The 14,058-nt window shown below is 38.8% G+C and overlaps 1 protein-coding gene across 4 annotated transcripts in view; it reads right to left on the bottom strand.

The window, feature by feature from the left end:
- Window positions 1–14,058, bottom strand: part of LOC121323239 (ephrin type-B receptor 1-like) — a 275,028-nt gene that overhangs the window by 93,863 nt on the left and 167,107 nt on the right. For all 4 annotated transcript variants that reach the window (XM_041264173.1, XM_041264174.1, XM_041264175.1 and 1 more), the window contains exon 5: window positions 2,590–2,925. In XM_041264173.1, the coding sequence (XP_041120107.1) occupies window positions 2,590–2,925 (336 nt within the window). The remainder of the gene's footprint in view (window positions 1–2,589; window positions 2,926–14,058) is intronic.

Raw genomic sequence — 14,058 nt, 5'->3', positions numbered from 1 at the left:
GCTGGTTGTTTAATGACAGGAAAGAAACCATTGAGACAATTTCACCCTACAACACTATCTGAAAGCATGGCTTGCAACAAATGGCTGAAAATTCTTAAATTCTAATATATATTTGTAAAACTAAAGAATTTAGTTTGAGTTTGGATTTGTTTTTATTATTTTGATTTATCTCTACTAAAACTGTGGATCATGAAAGCTTAAATCAAAAGTGCTTATATTGTATTACAAACCAGTCACTTTAATGTTTTTAGCTAACTATAAAATTGTTGATTAAATTAATTTCACTAGGGGGGGCTATCAAAACAAATGCAAATATTAGAGCGCTTTAGAATGATCAAAGCTGCTTTTTGTTTAATTCACAGTAGTTTTCTAAATTTGGCAGGAAGGGGTTTTCAGGTCAGGATGGGGGTGGTTAAACATATGACATGAAAAGCTTGAATGTGTTTTAGATTTCAGGTGCACTCAATTCACAACAAAGGGATTGTGAAGGTTTATAGATAGATTGTGTACAGTACAGAACAGTACAGCACCAGACGAACCAAATTAGCACCATTCGTAAACATGCCAGTAGAATTGTTTAATGCGCAACTTGCTGTGGATATAAAATATCTCCAGAAACCTGTCAAAATTATAAGTACTTCTGATACACCAGGGTAACCTCTGCATCCCCACAAAAAAACAGGTTTGTGACTAAAGCTCTCCCTACCCCGGAAATTTGATTGTTTTTGTTTGTTTGTTTGTTTTTCGCTTGCTTACCCCAGTCACATAGAAACCAAACAGCCATGAACCTAGTCCAGGATCTATCTAGTATTCTGATATGGCACCGTTTAGACAACAGCACAGCAATTCAACCCAACGAGCATGAGGTTTTAAATGAATGTTTGATGGACTAAATAAAGCTTCATAGTGATTAAAACATGTTTCATACAGATACTGCAGGTTTTAAAAATCAATGGTTTGAGGTTTGGAACACTTTCTAGCTCTGCTAAGCTAAAAATGTAACAAATAACAGCAATTCTCTTCACCTTTTTTTATTGAAATGCAATTACCAACAGCATAAGCTCAGATAATTCCTAAGTGAATCGTTTAGCACTACTGCAGTGGGAGCAGAGACAACCCCCCCCCCAATATTGTCATGGTAGTTTCTATCCACACCCCTCTTGATATAGAATGAACCAACTCCTTTTTGGTAGAGAAGCACTGGGTAATCTTAATTCACATTTGTTTGCCACTTTAACAGGTTTGGTTATAATTAAACAGTTTTTGTGCCATCTGACTTAATTGCCCCTAAACATCTTTTAATTTGATGGCAATGTGCTGTTAAGATAACTCTGAATCTCAATGAGCACTAATTGACACACTGCAGAATCTAAATTTAGCAGGAATAAGACTGGCATTGGCAATGACTTACTACTGAACTCGTGCAGTTGGGTATAGCTCATGATATAATTCCATGAATCGTACATGTCCTACACTCCACTTGTTATGTTGGTCTTGAATGTGTAGTTTTGTAAGTAGCCCATGTTTTAACAAACATTTCTGTTAAAAGTGATACCTGATACCATATTAGAAATCTCTGTCTTTTAATTATGCACCGCATCACTCCAGCACCTGTACACTCAAACCACTTTGCCACACCCTTCTAAGAAGTTACAGTAAACAGCACTCCCAACAGTCCCAATTGATCCTGCATATAAGTAATGAACCACATTAGATTTTTAAAAGATCTCACCATTCATTTCAAAATTGAAACATGCTGCCCTTGCTGCCTTGCTTGGTTTCCCATCAACATTACTGCAACATCCCCAAGTGATCTCACCCCCTCTGTGTGTGTCACAAGTCGCTGTGAGTCATGTCTAAAACAAGGTCTTTTTCCCCCCAAAAGCATGAGGTCACTTTCCACTTTATCTCATTTAATAAGCACTCACAGCTCTCCTAGACCTCACAATCTGGCAGGGTCTGGAAAGCTGTTCAAAAGATGGATGGGATGAATATAGAGAAAGACGGAGTAACCGAGAGAGAAACATTGACGATGGCAATATTTCCTCAAAGAGCGTCTCTAATGCAGCTGAACAAGCTTTAAAGATTACATAATATGTGTTTTGTTTTTATATGATTTGTTCCACATATGTCACACAATTGATTCCCTAAACTCTCACTAGATGGCATCATTAAGCATCATAGCTCTCTCTAGTGGTGGAACAGTGTACATTTGTTCACAATACAGCCAAACCTGCCTAATATCACTCCTGTTAATATCACCCTCCACACTGAAATATCTGAGCCAGAATATAATGGGAGTGAATATCACTTGGTTACTATCAAGCTCTGCTAGTACAGTTTTTTTGCTATTGTTAACACTTTTAATTAGGGTCAAACATTTAATATGTCCTATGAAAGGTGACCGCTGACTGTGTGAGAGCCATTGTATGTACCCCATTCATGTCTGAAGTCATGTCCATAAAGGGACAGTTAAACTAAAACTATGCTTTTCCATATTGATTTTCTAGTGATACAGAGAGTACAAACTTGAAAAACAGTAACCGGACATCCACCAAAAAACGACCCATCAAGTGTTGTGGGACTCACCAGCCTGGTTGGTGGTGATGCTGACAGAGACGTGCTGGGGTGGGTAGGGGCTCTTGTTGGAGACTCCATTGACGGCCTGGATCTCGAAGGTGTAAAGGGTGTGCGCCCAGAGGCTGCTGATGTAGACGCGTGTCTCGGTGAGGCCCAGCTGGCGCGGCACAAACTCCACGTTCTCGTCGCAGCGGGAGCACGTCTTGCGGTCCGAGCTGCACTTCTTGCAGATGATGTTGTACATGACGTCGTCGCGGCCACCGGCCTCACGGGGAGGGTGCCACTCCAGGATGATGGAGGTCTCATTCACGATGGAAATCACGTTCCGAGGGCCAGAGGGAACGCCTAAGAGAGAGAGAGAGAGAGAGAGAGAGAGAGAGACAGAGAGAGAGAGAGACAGAGAGAGAGAGAGAGAGAGAGAGAGAGAGAGAGAGAGAGAGAGAGAGGTCAGGTTGTCTCAATTTATTTCATTTTATTTTTTTAGCAATGTGTGCATTTAAGAAAAAAATCATTCCCAGGAAAGGGATGTAATTTTAAGCAATTTGGAATCAGTTCTGCTCGTTTCTATCAGTAGGCAGACTGAGATCAAACTGGTTTCAATTGGGATTCTGTCAGTCAGTCAGAGTTAAGATTGCCACTCGCTGGTAGAAAACGGTCTCTCTAACCTAACAATCTTTGACTTTTGTTGTGTAGACTGCACATGAAACCAGTGGTAAGCAGTGCCAAGTAGTTCCTGGCCAGGCAAAGTGAACATTGATTCGATGGGAAAAGAGATCTGATTTTGAGATGTCATCTTTGGGTTAAACAGGCGGTTTGATCTGTCAGCCTGCACTGTTTAAATAGACACTTACACACAAAAAGCAGCTGAGTTCTCCATGGACTGTTTCTTCAGATCTTAACTCAAACTGACATAGAAGGAAAGAGTTTAAAAACAATGCTACAGAAATAAGCATTTTTTTTTTCTATTTAGGGATTTTTTTCATACCATATTTTTCAAGTCAAGACAATTAGCAACACAAATAAAAACATCCCTTTTGTGTATATCACTTCTTTATTGTATTTTTGAACATGTGAATATTTCTATCAATGCTTTGTTGAAAATATATATACATCAATGTTTCATATCTATAGATATATCTATGTTTATATCTATATATCATATATATATATATATATATATATATATATATATATATATATATATATATATATATATATTATATGTAACGGGTGTAGCAGGAAAGGGGGCATGGCATGGATGATGTTAAAAAGCCTCCCTGCCAAGCTAATTGTTTAATGTAATTGTTAATTGGTTAATTATCACATGCACCTTGCAATTATTGAAAATTAGAGCCAGGTGCAGGATATATGAATGACTCTCTAGTCTGCTCGAGGCAGCTGCTGCTGTGCAGCGTTCAGCCCAACTGAAAGTCGTTAAGGTCTGTTTGCTTTTATGAACACGTGTATTCAAGTGTTTTGCTTTGGTGTTAAATGTCAGTTAAATAGCTTAGCTGTCCTGCGTGTTAGTCAAGGACTGCATGTGTTTAGTGAGTGCTCCGAGGGAGCTAGGTGTTTGTTTGTTTTTGTTTGTTTGATTTCTGTTTTGAATTAAAGTGCGCGTAAGCGCTAAAAACAAAGTTTTCTTCTCTGGGTCACATTTTTAAAGGGGCATGAACCCGAACTACGGCCAGCCTGTTCACTATATATATATATATATATATATAGTGAATATATCAAAGTTATATATTTGGCACCACATATACTTCTGTAAAAAAAACATATGTACATTTATAAAAAATAAACCACCAGCAGAGAATAATTTCTGGACAATTTCTTGTATTTTTAGACCACTAAACCATTGCCACATTTCTGTTTTATTTTATCTAAACGTATGGCATTCAAAGTAGTTGGGATAGTTGTGACAATATCCTAGTTTGGTTCAGTATGAAGAGTAACGGCACTACTGTGTTTCCCCCACATTTAACCATATTTAAAGAAGGCGTAATTAAATAAAATGTAAACAAAAAAATACAAGAAATATTGAAAATAATTCATTCGTAAAGGAATTTGTTATTAAAGAAAAGAGAAAGAAATGAGTTCAAGAACTATTGTCTGGAGCTGTGGGGCATTTCCTAAGCAAGACGTGTCTAATCCTTGACCCTCTACTTTATATTGCATCAGCTGAACGGTGATGCCTGTTGTGCACTCTGCATTGTGTTCTCTACCAACACAACAGCTGTCAAAATCCGCAACTCTCTGCTTCTGTCTGCTGAAACCCCAGAGCGATGTGATATTTAGAACATGTATTTCTTCTGTCTTAATTATCTTGCATCTTCTGTTCCTTGCAAAGTCTCTTTGATCCACAGCCAGTGCTTGGATATTAATGTGCTTCCTTCAATGCACTGGCTCCCTCCCCCGTCTCACTCACACACAGACTTGCATTCTTCAACTCCCGACTCACTGATTCTTCTCAAACACTGGGGTCTTAACACCAGCATGCTAAAATTGTAGGGGACCTCATTAAGTATGGAAATTAACTAACCTTGATGGTAAACCCCAGATGGATTAATAAAGTAAATATTTTTTTTATATCTTGTGCACTGTTGTGTGATGTATGGCCATTATGGATTTTGTCGGTGAGATAAGATGAGGTTAACAGCTTGAATGCAGAGGAGCCTTGATTAAAGAAAAGGGCTTGTAACCTGGAGGTGCTGGGTTCAAATCCAGGCTCTCTCATTGACTCACTGTGTCACCTTGAGCTAGTCACTTAACCTCCTTGTGCTCTGTCTTTCGGGTGAGACATAAGTGACTCTGCAGCTGATGCATAGTTCACACCCCCTAGTCTCCTTCTGTCACCTAGTCACCTTGTATACAGCTGTCTGCTAAATAAACAAATAATAATAATATTCTGTGGTGTTGTGGTTAAGATGCTTGCCTGCAGTGTGTGTGGTCGTCGGTTCCAGCACATTCTGCTCCCTTTTTTTCACTAGTACTCGTTAGATAAAGAAACATGATGTTTCATATATGTTCACTATTTGGTGCTGCCTCTTACTCAGTGGCTTGCAACTAGAATGGATAAGCAACCCCCTGAACTGGAGCTGTGGGGCATTTCCTAAGCAAGACGTGTCTAATCCTTGATCCTCTACTTTATATTGCATCAGCTGAACGGTGATGCCTGGTGTGCTCTCTGCATTGTGTTCTCTACCAACACAACAACTGTCAAAATCCACTAGGATTGACTAGGATTCCTAATAGGATTTGCCAGCTATGCAATAAGAAGTATATGTTTTCCTTCTAGCAAAGCAAGCTTGTAAATACTGTGCAATATAAATGCAGTATACATGCTTTCCTCTGTGGCCATACAGTTGAAATAGTGAATAAAAACAGCAGCACTAAGACAGCACGCCTTGTTAGGCCAACAAGGCAGTTGGTCATTTGGAGTGGGAGAGCCGAGGATTGGGAAGGAAGAAGCAGTAAACTCTGAATGCATATGTATAGTCTTGAATAGGTGCACACTGCTGTGTACTATGTGTTTGTTTTATGCTGTGGGTTACACTAAAGTCCACTGGAGCTATGCTGAGACCATCTCGCTTCCAGGATTTCAATCCCGTAAAAGGAACAGCTTGGATAGAACTTGGTATGGACATTCCTTGGCAGTGTAAGAATACAGCTCATGATGTTCTTTAAAGTTTCTCGGTTTGTTAGGCTAACAATTTTATTGAAAGTATTTTATTCAATTGCAGATTTTTATTACAACAATGTATTCTACACACTGTACTTTGAACCAAACATATACAGAACTCTGTCTTGCAGACAATCTCACAGGCAATTATTATGAGTGTCTTTCTATGCCATCATAACAATACAAAGAATTCCCAGCTTCACTTTCTGTGGTCACTACTAGTTTTTTAAATGCTTCCTTTTTAGCAGTTATGGCCTTCTAATGTATTTATTTTTTTCAGTACAGTAGAGTCTTTGTCCAGAATACTGTAGATAAATAGATAGATAAATAAATAAATAAATAAAAAAACTCAAACTAAAGTCCATGTGAGAGAGTAATGGTGCCAATACGATATTTGATATTTGAGCTGCTGTCGAGAGCTTGGTGTTTAATTGCTACCCGCTGTAGGAAAGCTCTTGTGCCTGCCCAGCAGAAATAGGCCAGCAGAAGAGAGATTCGAATTTAGCACAATCGCTGTGAGTTATGACACACTTGTCAGGTCTCAGAGGAGAAATGAATATAGAGAGAAGGGGCAGGCTCCCCACTGCTAGCCGACATTGCTCTCACAATTTTCTTTTTATTCACGCCCAACTATCCTGAGAGAAAAGAGCTGAAAATGTATATAGGCCATGCTAGCTGGAATATGTGTGCCACCAACAAAGGCTCAATTCGAAAAAATATATGAATGGAATATAATACCACAGAAATGAATTGGGACTGCCACTTAATTAACTCTTAGCCATTTTCATTTGTCTAATTTATTGAATGGATTTATGGATATCCAAGTAGGTTTGTTTCAATCTTTGTACTCAACGTATTTAGTATATTGTTGACTACTGTGACAGAAATGTGTATAATGTCCCTAAACAACTTCATCCAAATCTATTTGCTTTAAAACACAATTTAATTGATACAGTAATTCACTCCAATATTGCTTAACCTTAGTTTTTTGCAAATACTCAATATCACATACTGGGTTGCTGAAATCTAATACTGGTGCAGAAGGGGCTAACAGAATATATGAGGTAGAGTTCACAGTATTCACAGCTCCTGCTTATGATTCATCAATGCTCTAATAAGGCTCAGCGTATCTAATTGTGCAAAGCAGTGATACTCATTTGTGGCTCTTTCAGTTCATTCAAATCCAATTTGTTCCAACAAGGTCCATAATTACTAAATTCAACACCTAGGTTTAATGTAACAATGTAGACCTGGCTGGACCAAGGCTTCGGGTTCCTCAACTCAATGACTGGACCAAGAACCTGGACTGGAATGGATTCAAAGAGCCATGCATGAGAACACCCCTCGGGAGGAAGCAAAGTGTTCTTATAGCTAAAGTGTTCTTTAAGACGGAGTTAGTCACCAGACACAATATGAATCAATAAATAAACATGTATTACTTGTCATGACGCCTGTGCACCAACATATGAAATTAACTAAATAAGTAAAAGAAAAGCAATAGGCAAGTATATGTTAATAAACTATAATAATACAGTAACTGTCAAATTAAATTAACACAGCACACCTACACATGTTGAAAATGCAGAGCAATATACAAGACATGTACATTATTTAACAAAATGGTGAAGCAACTCACCAGAACGAGAAATACCAAATTGCTCAGTGACTTGTGTCTGATTCAGGTTTTTTTTAAGAGCTCGAACAATTTCCAACTTTTTGTAGCACGAGAAACAGCAGCCCATTTTGTAGTGATGAGGCGTACTCGTGGAAATCAGAATACAAAACAAGTCAGTGATATATGACTGCGGTTCTCGAAAAACTTAATAAACCAATTAGACTGCTTCAAGACACTCGTAATGAGAGTTTGAAAACACTGAATAAACTATTTTAATTTTAAATTTTAACAAAACAGTACTGTATCCATTGTGAATGAATAAGGGTGTTCTCTTAGGAGATGTTCTTATATGTGGAGACTACTGTATTACCTGTTTCCTTCTAAACTACATTTAACAAGTCCCACTGTATCGTTGCTAAACTGGGCTATTTTGCCTTAGTGCCAATCTCAGTGTTGAGTGGCCCAGTCCACTACAGAGAATGTTAAAACATTGATGCATTCATTAAATAGTCTTACCACCAAAATGGGGATGGAACCCGAACAGTCAGATAAAGCACTGGGAATCCTAATGCAGATTCGACTTCAGGCTTATCCCTCATTCCAAATAAAAAACACAATTCAAATTCATTTCAATTGGCGTTTAAAGCTGTGTAGTCTTTGAGGTCACAAGTTGTGACCTTATGGAGGCATGACAATATGGTGGCTGAGGGGATGATTTTACTGTAGCAAGCTATCGATTACCTGTCTGCCAGCTAAGTAGGAAGGATTATGGGAGAAAATACAATTACACCGGCTTAATGTTTGTTTGCAAATGCATTACAGAGAAACTGTCCTCTTATTCAACTAATCTTAAAAAGCCTAATCTGGAAAATCCAAGGATCCAGAAAGCAACAGCATCAGCAAAAGACGATTTTCATACTGTCAAGCGCTGGTTTTGTTTCAGATAGTAATTACACAGAAACTTGATACATTCTTTTGTGTAAATTTGAAGATCAGATTGCAGACTGCAGTTTGATATTGGAAAAAGATGAGATTCAGTTTGCAGACTGATTTCACGGTGCAGATGAAAATGTGGCAATTTCACTTCTGACTCCAGCCTTATTTCAACTCAGGAGTTGGTGATTTTTTTTTTCTTCTGCTGCATCACTTATTCCCTTTGTTCTTCATAGATGTTCATAATGTCAAAGACAGTAACATATGTGATGTGCTTGTAGGTATTCTTGTTTTGTTATTTATCAATAAATAATTGTGGACCCCCATTGAACACCTGTTCTAAAAAAACCTAACAAAAAACAAACAACAGCTGTTTCTCAGATATGTTGTGCACGCATACTGAAAAGCTCTGACGAAGCATACAATATCAGGGTCATTATAATAACAAAGGGGTATGTCTTCTCCTGCACAATTATTTTATTTATTTATTTATTTATTTTTGTCAGTTGGTTGTTTTTTTGTGTGCAAGATATATATTAGTTGTTTTCACCCATTGGAGATTAAAAAAAAAAAACAATAAAATAAATTACAATTCAAACAATGTGTTATTTTATATCTGCAATGTCCCACAATTCTATTCAGTTTTACACTAATATAGACACCATGGGCCCGATCCTCGATCTTCGCGCAATCCCAATGCTAAATTTGTGCCTTGCAAAAAAATTGTGCTTGGGCACAAAATGAGAGATATTCCAAAATGGCACAAAGCAGTTGCGAGACATTGGAATATAGCAGTTTTTTGAGCAATTCGCAAATCTGTTTGTGCCTCGCAAAACCGTCTGCGCATTCACTACCAATATAGCAACTGCACACAACAGCTAAGAGAGAATGCAGAATGGACAGTCACCATTAGTAATGCCATTTTCATTATGACATTTTTTTTTGTAAGAATAATAATTGATTCTAAATACGTTCCTAAAATGTTAATTGTAGTCTCAATAAATGAACAGTCTCTGTACAATTAGCAACATTGACATTGTGGGGGTACTATTCTGTACTATTGCACGTTCAACATTGCATCGCAGTTGATGCGAATATCATCAATATCGAAACATAACACGGACAAACAATTGATCAGAAAACCGTTGAGGCATATTAAGCACAGCTTACTGTTCATCCCCCTCCCCGTAATGCATACTTGATGGGTTCCATCTGTGTCTGGCTGTGGTGTGTCATGCTCTCATTACCGATTACGATGACAACTATTTAAACAATAAGCAACGGTACTGCAGATGGTACCAAGGTCTCCATGTAGCACTGCTTCTACCTAGGTCAAGGCATTGAGGGAGCTACCCCCCCACCCCCCGCCAAAATATACTTTGTATAGGTACCCAGCTCCAGAGTAGACTGTTACTCCGACACTATTTGAGCCAGTGGTGCGCAGTTACTGGAACTAACGTATCACAATTATTGTGCAGATATTGATACATTCTCATGAATTAGGGCTTTCGCCCAATTCAAATTTGATTGTGCTATGTGCATGTTGAATGTCCACCTAGAATACATTTGCATGACAGGTTTTTAATTACCGATGCATTACCATATGCTAATAGGACCGTATTAACGGAACAGAACAGACCTGTTTGCATGAGTGACATGAATGCATGTTTCCACGCTCGTCTGTTGGGCATGGGAATACGTTATAAACATCACTATGATATGAACATGTTATATATATTATTATGGAAACAAAAAAAGAGAGGCTTATTGCTTGTATGTTTTTGCCGCAAATTGACTATGGTGATGCAGTAGAGTTTGCATCACCATCAACTTTAGGTAAACTGGATATATAACAGCTGTTGCTCTAACACAGTGATTTGTGTACCTTTTGGTGAAATTGGCTTTTTACACTGCCTATAGTAAATATTCACCCCCCATGGACGTTTTCACAGTTTGTTGTGTTGCAGTCTGAAACCTTGATGCACTTAAATGGGATTTTTTTCCTTTGATTTACACAACCTTCTGAAAGAGGCAAGATAATTTTTATTGTGAAACAACAGTTAATGAAAAATAGAAAAAACTGATGGCTTCGTTATATAAGTATTCACCTCCCTGAGTCAATACTTTTGGCAGCAATTACAGCTGTCTTTTGGGGTAAGTCTCTACCAGGTTTGCACATCTGGATCGTACAATATTCACCCAATCTTCTTGGCAAAATTGTTCAAGCTCGGTCAAGTTGAATGGGGATCATTGGTGGACAGCAATCTTCAAGACTTGCCACAGATTCTCAATCGGACTCAAGTTCGGGCTTTGACTGGGCCACTCTTTTACATTCACTTTCTTGTTTTTAAGCCACTTCAGTGTCGCTTTGGCTGTGTGCTTGGGGTCATTGTCTAGCTGAAAAGTTAATCTCCATCCCAATCTTAGATCTTTTGCTGACTGAAACAGGTTTTCCTCAAGGATTGGCCTTTATTGAGCTCCATCCATTTTGCCCTCTACCTTGACAAGCTTCCCAGTCCCTGCCGATGAAAAGCATCCCCATAGCATGATGCTACCACCACCATGCTTCACAGTAGGGATGGTGTTACCTGGGTGATGTACTGTGTTGGGTTTGCGCCAAACATAACTCTTTGCATTTAGGCCAAATAGTTCAATTTTTGTTTCATCGGACCACAGAATCTTTTGCCACATCTTTTCAGAGTCTTCCACATGCCTTTTTGCAAATTCTAAGCAGGATTTTACACAGGCTTTTTTCAGAAATGGATTCCTTCTTGCCACTCTTCCATACATGTCAGATTTGTGGAGTACCTCAGCTATTGTTGACACTTGGACAGTTTCTCCCATCTCAGCCATAGAACGCTGTAGGTCTTTCAGAGTTGTCATTGGCCTCTTGGTGGCTTCTCTGACCAATGCCTTTCTTACCTGGCTGCTCAGTTTGGGAAGATGGCCTGCTCTAAGCAGATTCAGGGTGGTGCTGTATACCTTCCACTGCTTAATGATCGACTTCACTGTGCTCCAAGGGATATTCAATGCCTTTGAAATATTTTTATACCCCACCCCTGATCAGTGCCTTTCCATAACTTTAGCCTGGAGTAGTTTTGAAAGCTCCTTGCTTATCATTATAGTATCTTTACTTTGAATACACAACTCAACTGTGGGACCTTACAGAGACAGGTGTATTTAATCTAAAATCATGTGAACCACTTTTATTGCACATAGATGGACTCCATTTAACTTACTGTGTGAATTCTATGGGTGAATACTTATCTAGACCCCCCATTTTTTCACACATTGTAACATAACAAACTGTGAAAACATCCAATGGGCGTGAATACTTCCTATAGGCACTGTATTGATACGTGTCACAATAAATCAAAATTTACATGATAGACTCAGAGTTTAGGAAGTCTCTTATGTTGCCAGTTTAGCTGTAAGCAGGAATGTAATTTTAACCCTTTGCGGTCCTATGTCGGACCAGGTCTGACATCATCAAAAAACGTCAAGCACAGGTCTCTAGTTGTTTTTTCTCCAGAAATAGCAGAGAAACCCTTTCAATGGCCGACAAAGGAAATAGCTGCTTCCTCATCCAGCGCTCAAAGAATATCACTAACAGCAAAGCTTTATGAGACATTGTAGTAATAAAATAATGACTTGAATCGCATTATTGAGGAGTCTGGTGATAAAATGATTGATCAGGAGATTGATTTATCAGTATGCACGATTATAAAGAGGTATGTGAAAAATACAGTGAACAAGGCGTGGGGCTCGGCTGGAGATTCAGTACTGATGTCCTTTTGCTATGCAGCACCTTTTAAAACTGTTTTACTCTGAAGGTATTTTAATCTGCGCGTATAAAATAAACAATGCGTGTGAAAATAAATTGGACCTGATGGCCCTGACAAGTGCTGAATAAATGGATCGCTAAGGGTTAAAAAAAAACAGGTATATAAGCAGATTGATTTTAAATTTGATCCATAGCTGGTTTTGAGATGTTCCAGTGGGCACCTACCGTCTATTGGAGGCCGCTAGAGCTGGAGGCTGATTGGCTGACGGTACTGAAGTATTTTCTAATGTTGTTTATCAGGCCAGTCCATGTAATTATAGAGCAGTTAAAAATGTGAGGCCAGCAACAATTGGTAATTATCAAGTTATTAAAATGTAATAGCATTTACATTAAAAAGTGTCTTATATTTCTTATTTTTCAAACTATTTTAAGCTCCTTTCAAGCAAAAGTCTAGCAATACAATATATATAGGAGACAGTGGTGATAATTTGATGGGTGTGATCATGTATGGTATACTTTATGTTTTTTAAACAGTATGACTACAGACTTTTAAAAGTAAATATGCACCAGAGAAAAAAAAGACTATGGAACAGGAGCCTGGGCAGTTACTGTATCCCAAGTGTGTCTGAAAGCAATTATCTGGAACAGTAATGGATCTGAAATGCAGAAGGGGAAGCTGTACTACCTTCTACTCAGTCAGAGCACAGAGGACGAGAGGCAATCTTTGAAAAAAGGTGGTGCTCAGCAGGGCTCAATCGATCAGACTGCCACCCCAATGACAGACTACAGATACAACCAATCCGTCACTTGCTTAATCAGAGAGATTTTGAACTGCCTTTCCTTTCCTATTTAAAAGCAGAGATTTACAGCAGGAGCAGACCATACAACTGCTCCACATCAGAGATAAAGTTGGAGCAAAATAGGAAGGTGACAAGTACAGACAACTGGCTGAGAAAGGAAGGGTGGTGGGTAATTCACTGACACAGGAGACAGAACAGGCGTACTTGAAACACTGCATAGGTGTCCAGTTTTATTTTAAGGCAGTGATTTCTTTTTACCTGCAGAGGGCGTCAAAGATAATAGACAGAACCACGGGAATACCAAGGCTGGTAAACAAATTGAACGCGGGCGCACTCGCAGGTGCTCAAAATAATAATGAAAACAGAAGGCAAAAGAAAAAGGGGAAAATAAAACACAGTAACAAAACTATAAATGAAAGGTGCTGCACTTGGCAGTGTTACCCTGTTTTTCGCTACCCGCATGACCCCGGTCCCTGCCCTACTCTGTCTGTTCCTCAACTGTCTATATAATAAATAGGGGGTCTGCCCACAGTTTCCCCACTATCCCTAACTCCTCTGGGTTTTCTTGGAGTCGGCTCCGGTTTCTTTTTGTCCGGCCATTTCTCAGCTCTTGTCTCGAGCTTCCATACTTCCCGGTACGTCTTTAAAAGGGCAGACCTACGGA

This window comes from Polyodon spathula, chromosome 11, assembly GCF_017654505.1.
Source record: "Polyodon spathula isolate WHYD16114869_AA chromosome 11, ASM1765450v1, whole genome shotgun sequence".
Lineage (NCBI taxonomy): Eukaryota > Metazoa > Chordata > Actinopteri > Acipenseriformes > Polyodontidae > Polyodon > Polyodon spathula.
This window is presented reverse-complemented; position numbering and strand designations above follow the sequence as displayed.